Source organism: Heteronotia binoei, chromosome 2 (assembly GCF_032191835.1).
Source record: "Heteronotia binoei isolate CCM8104 ecotype False Entrance Well chromosome 2, APGP_CSIRO_Hbin_v1, whole genome shotgun sequence".
Lineage (NCBI taxonomy): Eukaryota > Metazoa > Chordata > Lepidosauria > Squamata > Gekkonidae > Heteronotia > Heteronotia binoei.
This window is the reverse complement of record NC_083224.1, coordinates 3,389,205-3,401,812: the sequence shown is the minus strand read 5'-3', so window position 1 is coordinate 3,401,812 and position 12,608 is coordinate 3,389,205. Positions and strand designations below refer to the sequence as shown.

Genomic DNA, 12,608 nt, shown 5'->3' with positions numbered 1-12,608 from the left:
ATCCAGGGGCTGTTTAGCCTATCAGACAGCTTCCCCCAACCTTCCGTAATCTCTTTCTGCTTCCGTAATCTCTTTCTCTTCCGTAATCTCTTTCCGTAATCTCTTTCTGCTTCCAGTTTGGTGTAGTGGTTAAGTGTGCGGACTCTTATCTGGGAGAACCGGGTTTGATTCCCCACTCCTCCACTTGCACCTGCTGGCATGGCCTTGGGTCAGCCATAGCTCTGGCAGAGGTTGTCCTTGAAAGGGCAGCTGCTGTGAGAGCCCTCTCCAGCCCCACCCACCTCACAGGGTGTCTGTTGTGGGGGAGGAAGGTAAAGGAGATTGTGAGCCACTCTGAGACTCTTCGGAGTGGAGGGCGGGATAGAAATCCAATATCTTCAATATCTTCTTTCTCCTCAGGGTGAATTCTTCTCCCTCGACCATCGCTCTGCTGCTCCCTTCTCACCACCAGCCTTGTCTTTCCCCGTGGATCATGACCGCATGCTTTACTTTGGCGTCTCCAGTTACCTCTTCAACACAGCCGGCTACGTCTACTACCAAGCGGGCGCTCTGACCTACGACATCACGGATGACATGGTAAGGAGTGGCCGCCAGGTGAGCAGAACTGGCCAAAGCTCAAAGGCCCACCTTGCTTCAAGGGGGAGATTTCTTCCCCTTCTAGAAAACACTCTTCCCCACCGAATCGTCCAGGCTTTCATTTGCAAAAAAGTGGGTTTGGGTGTGAACATGCATCGGATGTCAAAATCTGCTGAGGCAGACGTGTCCTTTTCTGCAACTTGAACAAAGAACAAAGTAGAGATCCAGTGGCACCTTTAAGACAAACCAAGTTTTATTCAGAATGTCAGCTTTCGTATGCCTGCATCCTTCATTGGACAATGGAATGGGGCACAGTGAGCAGAGCTACATATAACTGGTGAGCAGTGGTTAAGCATGCAAAGTGGTACAAAGTTAGAATAGTGAAGTCAACAAACTGAAAGAACATTTGCCCTGGATAGCATTTGCGTGGGAAACCAATAAACCAGTAACGTGTCAGAATGGGAGGGTGATGGTGAGAGCATCGCAAGGCAATAAATGCTGTCTGCTAATTGCTCTATTGAACAAAGCATTGCTACTGCTTAGTCCAGGGATGGGGAACCTTTTTTCTGCCAAGCGCCATATGGATATTTATAACATCATTCGCAGGCCATAAAAAATTATCAACTTAAAAAAACAGTGCTCTGCCGAGGGAGAATGAGTCAGGCCAGCACAATGACATCAATAGCGTTTGTAGAATCTTTCGGGCTCAAGTGCCGTGTTCTACTGGAGAAAGTTTTCCTTCCAGACGTTTCGTTCTCAGCTGCGGAGAACATCCTCAGTGGCGTTGCAGCCGGAGCAGGCGCTCTGACCTTCTTGGCTGCTGTGCATTGAGTGGGGCCAGGGCTGCTGGAGAGCTGCTATTTCTAGGCTGGAGGGGGTGTGATGAAAGGGCAATTAGTTTGTGGATGTGCCCTTTCATCACACCCCCTCCAGCCTAGAAATAGCAGCTCTCCAGCAGCCCTGGCCCCACTCAATGCACAGCAGCCAAGAAGGTCAGAGCGCCTGCTCTGGCTGCAACGCCACTGAGGATGTTCTCTGCAGCTGAGAACGAAACGTCTGGAAGAAAAACTTTCTCCAGTAGAACAGGGCACTTGAGCGCGAAAGATTCTACAAACCCTATTAATTGTTTTTCTATTTGAAATCATATGGGGAGAGCCTAATCTGGCACGCACACCCCGCCCCCCCCCAGCGCCAAATTTTCAGTATAGCATCTAGTACCTCTCCCCAAAATACCTCCCAAGTTTCAAAAGGATTGGACCAGGGGGTCCAATTCTATGAGCCCCAAAAGAAGGTGCCCCTATCCTTCGTTATTTTCTATGGAAGGAAGGCATTGAAAAGGTGTGCCGTCCCTTTAAATGTGATGGCCAGAACTCCCTTGGAGTTCAATTATGTTTGTCACACCCTTGCTCCTGCTCCGCCCCCAATGTCTCCTGGCTCCACCCCCAAAGTCCCGAGATATTTCTTGAATTGAACTTGGCAACCCTAGTCAAAGTACCTGTAATTCAGAGTATTTATCAGCCTCAAAGGGCAGACATCCTGATGGTGGACAGAAGACTCTATACTTTGAACGTCTCACTGCTGAGTCTTTGCTTTCCATGCCGGTTCTGGGGTTTTAGTACAGCTTGGACTGCTGGCAGGAAATTCTGAGGGCTGATCCGGGCTCTTCCAATAGCAGCCTCTGCCTTCCCATCCTCATACGCTTCCTTCTCTCTCCCCAGATTCCCCGGGAGTCTAAACTGCGGCTGAACACTTCCTCTTTTGGATCCTTGGTCCCACAGGTGAGTCTTTCTTACTCTTCCTTTGTGCAGGGCTGGGTTCCCAAAGTCCAGAGCAAATTCTTCTCACGGCCAAGGTGCACAAACATTGCATAAGTATTGTGCATAAACATTAATAACGCATGCCAAGTGCGTAAACATTGCATGCCAAGACCTCGAGTCAAGGAATAACAGTCAAATAATTCAGCAGTTTATTCCATAGGCATCATAAAGGACATGCGGCAGTACACCACCTTTGCTAAGACTGTCGTCATTCCCCAGGGGCTCTCCTTCTATCCCCTCGCCCCATCCGTTACAATTCAAGGGCAAGCGTGGCAAAGCAAAAGCGGGAATAGGCTTGCCAATCCCCAGGTCCCAGCGGGGGTTCTTCTGCTTTCCCAGGCTCCTTCCTGCCCCCAGTCAGATGGCCAGCAGGGGAAGCCCCGTCCCCAAAGCCACCATGTGACTTTCCACCTCCGGAGGCTTCAGGCTCCGGTTGAAAGGCTTCCTCTTGGGATGGGGTGTCTGTGTTACTTTGAAGAAGATGGCAGCAACTCCTGAGCAGAGATGCCAATCCCTCGCTTCAGAGTCGCCAGAAATGAAGGGGGGGGGGGGAGAGGGAAGGAAATGTCTGCTGGGCACTTCATTACTCCCTATGTGGAGATGGATTCTCATAGGTTATAATGGGGAATTGATCTGGAGGTTTCAGGGGCTCTGGGGGAGCTGTGTTTTGAGGCAGAGGCACCAAATTTTCAGTATAGTATATAGTGCCTCTCCCCAAAGTACCCCCCAAGTTTCAAAACGATTGGACCAGGGGGTACAATTCTATGAGCCCCAAAAGTAGGTGCCCCTATCCTTCATTATTTCCTGTGGAAGGAAGGCATTTCAAAAGGTGTGCTGTCCCTTTAATTATGATGGCCAGAACTCCCTTGGAGTTCAATTATGCTTGTCACACCCTTGCTCCTGGCTCCGCCCCCAAAGTCTCCTGGCTCCGCCCCCAAAGTCTTCTGGCTCCACCCCAAAGTCCCCAGATATTTCTTGAATTGGACTTGGCAACCCTAAGCGTAGGGTTGCCAATCCCCAGCTGGGGGCAGGGGATCCCCCGGTTTGGAGGCCCTCCCCCTGCTTCAGGGTCGTCAGAAAGCGGGGGGAGGGGAGGGAAATGTCTGCTGGGAACTCTATTATTCCCTATGGAGATTTATTCCCATAGAAAATAATGGAGAATTGATCCATGAGTACCTGGGGCTCTGGGGGGGGCTGTTTTTTGAGGTAGAGGCACCAAATTTTCAGTACAGCATCTAGTGCCTCTCCCCAAAATACCCCCCAAGTTTCAAAACGATTGGACCAGGGTGTCCAATTCCATGAATCCCAAAAGAAGGTGCCCCTATCCTTCATTTTTTCCTATGGAAGAAAGGCATTGAAAAGGTGTGCTGTCCCTTTAAATGTGATAGCCAGAACTCCCTTTGGAGTTCAATGATGCTTGTCACAGCCTTGATCTTGGCTCCACCCCTAATGTCTCCTGGCTCCACCCCCAAAGTCTCCTGGCTCCACCCCCAAAGTCCCCAGATATTTCTTAAATTGGACTTGGCAACCCTACCTAAGCGGGAACCAGGTTTCGGCGAGACCCCCTCCCGCTCCCCCTGGAGTCCAACCCTAGTTCAAGCCCAGGTGTCTAATCTGCACTTCCCCCCCACCCCAGCATTTGACCTTGAAGTCAGTGGAAACAGCTTACTTCATAAGTTCCCAAGAGAAGCACGCAGAGAAATTAAGCCAAGCAAAATGCGTTCAAGCAATTTGGTTACAGTATAAAACATGGCAAGAGGAACAACTCTTGACAAAGCAAAGTCAAACTATGGTTCTCAAGGCACTTCTCTTACTACTGTTAACGCATTCCTGCAAGCACGCAACCACCTTATAATACACTAAACAACATTGCCCATACAGAACATGAAGGTACATTACTATTGACCCATTACTATTAACTCGGAAGTGACGTCATCGCACTGGCGATGTCGCGCACCAGCCACTCTGGGAGCGTCCAGGAAAACTCTTTTCCCGGACACTCTAGCGAACTGGGAGGAAAACTTTATGGTACCATATGAAAACCAGATGGTACCATCGAGTTTTCCCTCCCCAAACAGTCCCCCAGCAGGCTCCCAACGTTTCAGGAAGGCAGGGCTGCAGGAAAGTGTGGGGCAGGCTTCTCCAAAGATAGCGTTTCACTCCCCAAAGAACCCACCTCTCTAGGTGTGAAATGGCTGTTTAAACAGGCTGATCTTGTTCTCTGCTCCCCAGATTGAAAAACTGTACCCCAACATGCTCATGAAACTCAAGGTCTCGCCTTCCTCTCCACCGTCTCTGGCCATTGCTCCAGAAGGCCTCTCTCTTGCACCGACGGTGGACGTCCAAGCCTTCGCCATCCTCCCCAACTCCTCCCTGGCTCCCCTGTTCGTGCTCGATGTGGTAAGTTGAATGCACAATGCTAACAGCCAAATTCATACCCCCTTCCCCGGTTGCTGTCAGCCACGATGGCTAAATAGAGGACGGGATATAAATCCAATATCTTCATCTACCTCACAGGATGTCTGTTGGGGGGAGGAAGGGAAAGGAGATTGTGAGCCCCTCTTAGACTCTTTGGAGTGGAGGGCGGGATATAAATCCAATATCTTCATCTACCTCACAGGGTGTCTGTTGTGGAGGAGGAAGGGAAAGGAGATTGTGAGCCCCTCTTAGACTCTTTGGAGTGGAGGGCTGGATATAAATCCAATATCTTCATCTACCTCTCAGGGTGTCTGTTGTGGGGAAGGAAGGGAAAGGAGATTGTGAGCCGCTCTGAGACTCTTTGGAGTGGAGGGCGGGATATAAATCCAATATCTTCATCTACCTCTCAGGGTGTCTGTTGTGGGGAAGGAAGGGAAAGGAGATTGTGAGCCCCTCTTAGACTCTTTGGAGTGGAGGGCGGGATATAAATCCAATATCTTCATCTACCTCACAGGGTGTCTGTTGTGGGGGAGGAAGGGAAAGGAGATTGTGAGCCACTCTGAGACTCTTTGGAGTGGAGGGCGGGATATAAATCCAATATCTGCATCTACCTCACAGGGTGTCTGTTGTGGGGGAGGAAGGGAAAGGAGATTGTGAGCCACTCTGAGACTCTTCGGAGTGGAGGGCGGGATATAAATCCAATATCTTCATCTACCTCACAGGGTGTCTGTTGTGGGGGAGGGAAGGGAAAGGAGATTGTGAGCCGCTCTGAGACTCATCGGAGTGGATGGCGGGATATACTGGTAAATCCAATATCTGCATCTACCTCACAGGGTGTCTGTTGTGGGGGAGGAAGGGAAAGGAGATTGTGAGCCGCTCTGAGACTCTTCGGAGTGGAGGGCAGGATATAAATCCACTATCTTCATCTACCTCACAGGGTGTCTGTTGTGGGGGGAGGAAGGGAAAGGAGATTGTGAGCCGCTCTGAGACTCTTCGGAGTGGAGGGCCGGATATAAATCCAATATCTTCTTCTTCTTCTATGGGAGAACGGGAGATCCCCAAATGATTCTACAGCTGTTTCTATAATCTGCAGACAGTTTAACCAAGGGGGATTTTGCAGCCTGACCCTGAAAGGGGGATAGAGTCAGCCGCTGGGCTCAGCTACCTCTTCCATAGTTCTGGCAAATGGTGCCACGTGCACATCTGAAACTATTTTACAAGACTTTTGTACTGCTTTGAAAGCCATCCCAGCCTGCCTCTCTCTGCTTCCCAGGCAACCGCCATTTCGGCCACGGCTGCTATGGAGTCCAATAAGATTGTCGGGTCCCTGAAGGTTGGCAGGTGAGCCAGATCACCAGAGGGTCTTCGAACTTTCACCTCAAAAGATTTCCCTTTTCCACCTTCCTGGGGGATCCCAGCTGTGTCTGCTGGCGTCCCTGAACCAAGCTGACAGAAGGCTTTCAATGTGGGCTGGGAAATCACAGGCTCTGGGCTCTGGGGTTTACCACAAGTAGTAGTTTCCCAACACACAAAGTAAATGGCTCCTCGTTACCCTGCCAAACACAACTCATTCACCCTGTTTTACCTCATTCAGTCTGCAGCTGTCCTTGAAGCACTCGGACGTGGGTCCCTTCTCGGTAAGACCTTCTTGATTACCGAAAATATTTGATCCCATGGCCTTGGAGGACTCCAGTGAGAGCCAGTTTGGTGTAGTGGTTAAGTGTGTGGACTCTTATCTGGGAGAACCGGGTTTGATTCCCCACTCCTCCACTTGCAGCTGCTAGCATGGCCTTGGGTCAGCCATAGCTCTGGCAGAGGCTGTCCTTGAAAGGGCAGCTGCTGTGAGAGCCCTCTCAGCCCCACCCACCTCACAGGGTGTCTATTGTGGGGGGAGAAGATATAGGAGATTGTAAGCCGCTCTGAGTCTCTCATTCAGGGAGAAGGGTGGGGTATAAATCTGCAGTCTTCTTCTTCTCCACTTGCACCTGCTGGAATGGCCTTGGGTCAGCCATAGCTCTTGCAGAGTCGTCCTTGAAAGGGCAGCTTCTGGGAGAACCCTTTCAGCCCCACCCACCTGACAAGGTGTCTGTTGTGGGGGAGGACGGGAAAGGAGATCGTGAGCCGCTCTGAGACTCTTCGGAGTGGAGGGCGGGATATAAATCCAATATCTTCATCTCCCTCACAGGGTGTCTGTTGTGGGGGAGGAAGGGAAAGGAGACTGTGAGCCGCTCTGAGACTCTTCGGAGTGGAGGGCGGGATATAAATCCAATATCTTCATCTACCTCACAGGGTGTCTGTTGTGGAGGAGGAAGATAAAGGAGATTGTGAGCCACTCTGAGTCTCTGATTCAGAGAGAAGGGCGGGGTATAAATCTGCAATTCTTCTTCTGCAGTGGCCCTGCCACTGGGCACTTCTTAAGGGGGCAGAGCTACCCAACTTGGGGTCTTTCATCTTCCTAAACATCTGGGCCCCAAACTGGAAGGCCAAGGCTTGCCTGATCTCTGTCATGTCAGATCCCAGAAGCTAAGCAGGGGGAGCCCTGGTTAGCTTTTGGATTGGAGACCACCATGGAAGTCCAGCGTTGCTACGCAGAGTCCAGCGTTGCTACGCAGAGGCAGGCAAGGGCAAACCGCTTCTGATTGTCTCTTGTCCCAACCTGGATGGCCCAGGATAGTCTGATCCAGTGTTTCCTCTAAGCTGAGTTAGCGTGAGCTAAAGAAGGTCAAGGTCGTCCCCTGGGCAAGCACCAGTCGTTTCTGACTCTGGGGTGACGTTGCTTTCACAATGTTTTCATAGCAGACTTTTTTACGGGGCTTTCAGGTAGCCGGCTCGAGGTTGACTCAGCCTTCCATCCTTCCGAGGTCAGTAAAATGAGTACCCAGCTTGCTGGGGAGGGGGGAGTGTAAAAGTGAGGGGAGAGAAGCAAAAGGCGATTGGCTCTCTATGGATGTGTCCAGTTTATTAAATGAAAAAGTTGGAAGGGGCCTACAGAACCCCCAGTCTACACCCCTGCAGCTTAACCTAAAGAAGAAGAAGACTGTAGATTTATATCCTTCTGAGGTCGGTAAAATGAGTCCCCAGCTTGCTGGGGGGAAAGTGTAGAGGACTGGGGAAGGCAAGGGCAAACCACCCCGTAAAAAAAGTCTGCCGTGAAAACGTTGTGAAAGCAACGTCACCCCAGAGTTGGAAACAACTGGTGCTTGCACAGGGGATCTTTCCTTTCCTTTCCTTTCCTTTCCTTTCCTTTCCTTTCCTTTCCTTTCCTTTCCTTTCCTTTCCTTTCCTTTCCTTTCCTTTCCTTTCCTTTCCTTTCCTTTCCTTTCCTTTCCTTTCCTTTCTCAGTCATCTACGCTTCCCCCCCCAGCAAGCTGGGGACTCATTTTCTCTCTCTCTCTCTCGGCTTGACTTCGCGAACGAAGATTTAAGAAGGGTGCAGTAGTCCGCGTCTGCTGCAGGCTCGCTGGTGGCTGACAAGACCAATGCGGGACAGGCAGGTCCGGCCACAGTGGCTGCAGGGAAAAGTCTGATTTGGGGTTGGTGCTGTAGCAGTGCGACTCATTTTACCGACCTCAGAAACATGGAAGACTGAATCAACCTCGAGCCAGCTACCTGAACCCAGCTTCCGCCGGGATTGAACTCAGGTCGTGAGCAGAGAGTTCAGACTGCAGTACTGCAGCTTTACCGCTCTGCGCCACGGGGCTCTTAGTGTGACCTAGCTCTCGGTTTTTTAGCCTGCAGCTCACACGTCGTTGTCCTAACTCAGGGGGGAAAAATGGCCCCAGAGCAAGCTAATTTTATGCAGCAGCTCACGACTTTCATGCCAGTAGCTCACAAAGTAGACCACCATGGAAGCCCAGAGTTGCTATGCAGAGTCAGACAAGGCAAAACCACCTCTGAATGTCTCTTGGCTTGAAAACCCGATGGAGTTGTCCTAAGTTGGCTGCAACTCCATGGCACATTCCACCTCCAGATATCGGGGGATTCCTTCTCTTTGAATGTTTTCCCAGGTGGGGAGTTCTCCTCACTGTCTTGGAAGCAGACCTGGGCATGCAGGAAAAGACATTTTGGGGGCGGGATGTTGGAATTCTTGCTTTGGGGAAGGGAAGGGGAGGGGCAGGAGCAAATGACTTGCCAGACCCCTTCCAGCCCTTTCATTCCGATTGGCCATTTCTTCTTCCTCTCCAGGTGCAATTGATGCAGGCTATCACGAACTACTTTGCTGCCAATGTCCTGGTCCCTCAAATTAATGGTAAGGACTGTCGTGCAAAGGGCTTTCTAACCCAAATCCTTTATTTTGCCCATTTGACATATGGGGGCACAAAGGCAGAGAACGAGCTTTTCCACAAGGCAGCAATGGTTTCCTTTGGGAACCCCATTGCGGCGGCAGCTGCCAGTGCAGCGAGGGGAAAATGGGACATGAATTGGAAGGGACCCCTCAGGGTCATCTAGTCCAACCCCTTGCACAGTGCAGGAAACTCACAAATACCTCCCCCTAAATTCACAGGATCTTCATTGCTGTCAGATGGCCATCTAGCTTCTGTTGAAAAACCTCCAGGGAAGGAGAGCCCACCACCTCCCGAGGAGGAAGCCTGTTCCACTGAGGAACTGCTCTAACGGTCAGGAATCATAGAATCCTAGAGTTGGAAGGGACCTCCAGGGTCATCTAGTCCAACCCCCCGCACAACGCAGGAAACTCACAAACACTTCCCCCTAAATTCACAGGATCTTGATTGCTGCCAGATGGCCATCTAGCTTCTGTTTAAAAACCTCCAAGGAAGGAGAGCCCACCACCTCCCAAGGAAGCCTGTTTCACTGAGGAACTGCTCTAACGGTCAGGAATCATAGAATCCTAGAGTTGGAAGGGACCTCCAGGGTCATCTAGTCCAACCCCCTGCACAATGCAGGACATTCACAAACACCTCCCCCTAAATCCACAGGATCTTCATTGCTGTCAGGTGGCCATCTAGCTTCTGTTTAAAAACCTCCAAGGAAGGAGAGCTCACCACCTCCCAAGGAAGTCTGTTTCACTGAGGAACTGCTCTAACGGTCAGGAATCATAGAATCCTAGAGTTGGAAGGGATCTCCAGGGTCATCTAGTCCAACCCCCTGAACAATGCAGGACATTCACAAACACCTCCCCCTATATTCATAGGATCCTCAGTGCTGTCAGGTGGCCATCGAATCTCTGTTGAGAAACCTCCCAGGAAGGAAAGCCCAGCACCTCCCAAGGAGGAAGCCTGTTCCACTGAGGAACCGCTCTAACGGTCAGGAAGTTCATAGAATCCTAGAGTTGGAAGGGACCTCCAGGGTCATCTAGTCCAACCCCCTGCACAATGCAGGAAACTCACAAACACCTCCCCCTAAATTCACAGGATCTTCATCGCTGTCAGGTGGCCATCTAGCCTCTGTTGAAAAACCTCCAGGGAAGGAGAGTTCACCAGACTTCCTCTTATCCCCTCCCCACCCCCAGTTACCTACATTGTCCATGTTGGGGAGGTGTAGTTAGGAGGAGGCCACCAGAAATAACCAGATGTTTGAAAGCAGTTAGAAGAGCCAAAATCAGAGCAGAGCAGAGCTGGCAACTCCCCGTGGCCAGACTGAGGGGCTTGAACGTGTCAGTTTGGTGTAGTGGTTGAGTGTGCGGACTCTTATCTGGGAGAACCGGGTTTGATTCCCCACTCCTCCACTTGCACCCTCTGGAATGGCCTTGGGTCAGCCAGAGCTCTCTTATCTGGGAGAACCAGGTGTGATTCCCCACTCCTCCACTTGCAGCTGCTGGAATGGCCTTGGGTCAGCCAGAGCTCTCTTATCTGGGAGAACCGGGTTTGATTCCCCACTCCTCCTCTTGCAGCTGCTGGAATGGCCTTGGGTCAGCCAGAGCTCTCTTATCTGGGAGAACCGGGTTTGATTCCCCACTCCTCCACCTGCACCTGCTGGAATGGGCTTGGGTCAGCCAGAGCGCTCTTATCTGGGAGAACCGGGTTTGATTCCCCACTCCTCCACTTGCACCTGCTGGAATGGCCTTGGGTCAGCCAGAGCTCTCTTATCTGGGAGAACCGGGTTTGATTCCCCACTCCTCCTCTTGCAGCTGCTGGAATGGCCTTGGGTCAGCCAGAGCTCTCTTATCTGGGAGAACCGGGTTTGATTCCCCACTCCTCCACCTGCACCTGCTGGAATGGGCTTGGGTCAGCCAGAGCGCTCTTATCTGGGAGAACCGGGTTTGATTCCCCACTCCTCCACTTGCAGCTGCTGGAATGGCCTTGGGTCAGCCAGAGCTCTCTTATCTGGGAGAACCGGGTTTGATTCCCCACTCCTCCTCTTGCAGCTGCTGGAATGGCCTTGGGTCAGCCAGAGCTCTCTTATCTGGGAGAACCGGGTTTGATTCCCCACTCCTCCACCTGCACCTGCTGGAATGGGCTTGGGTCAGCCAGAGCTCTCTTATCTGGGAGAACCGGGTTTGATTCCCCCCTCCTCCACTTGCACCTGCTGGAATGGCCTTGGGTCAGCCAGAGCGCTCTTATCTGGGAGAACCGGGTTTGATTCCCCACTCCTCCACTTGCAGCTGCTGGAATGGCCTTGGGTCAGCCAGAGCTCTCTTATCTGGGAGAACCAGGTGTGATTCCCCACTCCTCCACTTGCAGCTGCTGGAATGGCCTTGGGTCAGCCAGAGCTCTCTTATCTGGGAGAACCGGGTTTGATTCCCCACTCCTCCACCTGCACCTGCTGGAATGGGCTTGGGTCAGCCAGAGCTCTCTTATCTGGGAGAACCGGGTTTGATTCCCCACTCCTCCTCTTGCAGCTGCTGGAATGGCCTTGGGTCAGCCAGAGCTCTCTTATCTGGGAGAACCGGGCTTGATTCCCCACTCCTCCACCTGCACCTGCTAGAATGGCCTTGGGTCAGCCAGAGCTCTCTTATCTGGGAGAACCAGGTGTGATTCCCCACTCCTCCTCTTGCAGCTGCTGGAATGGCCTTGGGTCAGCCAGAGCTCTCTTATCTGGGAGAACCAGGTGTGATTCCCCACTCCTCCACTTGCAGCTGCTGGAATGGCCTTGGGTCAGCCTCAGCTCTCTTATCTGGGAGACCCAGGTTTGATTCCCCACTCCTCCACTTGAAGCTGCTGGAATGGCCTTGGGTCAGCCGGAGCTCTCTTATCTGGGAGAACCGGGTTTGATTCCCCACTCCTCCACTTGAAGCTGCTGGAATGGTCTTGGGTCAGCCGGAGCTCTCTTATCTGGGAGAACCGGGTTTGATTCCCCACTCCTCCACTTGAAGCTGCTGGAATGGTCTTGGGTCAGCCGGAGCTCTCTTATCTGGGAGAACCGGGTTTGATTCCCCACTCCTCCACTTGAAGCTGCTGGAATGGCCTTGGGTCAGCCGGAGCTCTCTTATCTGGGAGAACCGGGTTTGATTCCCCACTCCTCCACTTGAAGCTGCTGGAATGGCCTTGGGTCAGCCGGAGCTCTCTTATCTGGGAGAATCGGGTTTGATTCCCCACTCCTCCACTTGAAGCTGCTGGAATGGTCTTGGGTCAGCCGGAGCTCTCTTATCTGGGAGAACCGGGTTTGATTCCCCACTCCTCCACTTGAAGCTGCTGGAATGGTCTTGGGTCAGCCGGAGCTCTCTTATCTGGGAGAACCGGGTTTGATTCCCCCCTCCTCCACTTGCAGCTGCTGGAATGGCCTTGGGTCAGCCAGAGCTCTCTTATCTGGGAAAACCAGGTGTGATTCCCCACTCCTCCACTTGCAGCTGCTGGAATGGCCTTGGGTCAGCCTCAGCTCTCTTATCTGGGAGACCCA

At 51.9% G+C, this 12,608-nt stretch overlaps 1 protein-coding gene across 1 annotated transcript in view; it reads left to right on the top strand.

The window, feature by feature from the left end:
• Nucleotides 1-12,608, top strand: part of LOC132591068 (bactericidal permeability-increasing protein-like) — a 50,179-nt gene that overhangs the window by 31,460 nt on the left and 6,111 nt on the right. Inside the window, exons 8-13 of the mRNA XM_060263957.1 lie at nt 400-576; nt 2,295-2,354; nt 4,626-4,793; nt 6,085-6,152; nt 6,406-6,448; nt 8,997-9,060. Coding sequence (XP_060119940.1) covers nt 400-576; nt 2,295-2,354; nt 4,626-4,793; nt 6,085-6,152; nt 6,406-6,448; nt 8,997-9,060 — 580 coding nt within the window. The remainder of the gene's footprint in view (nt 1-399; nt 577-2,294; nt 2,355-4,625; nt 4,794-6,084; nt 6,153-6,405; nt 6,449-8,996; nt 9,061-12,608) is intronic.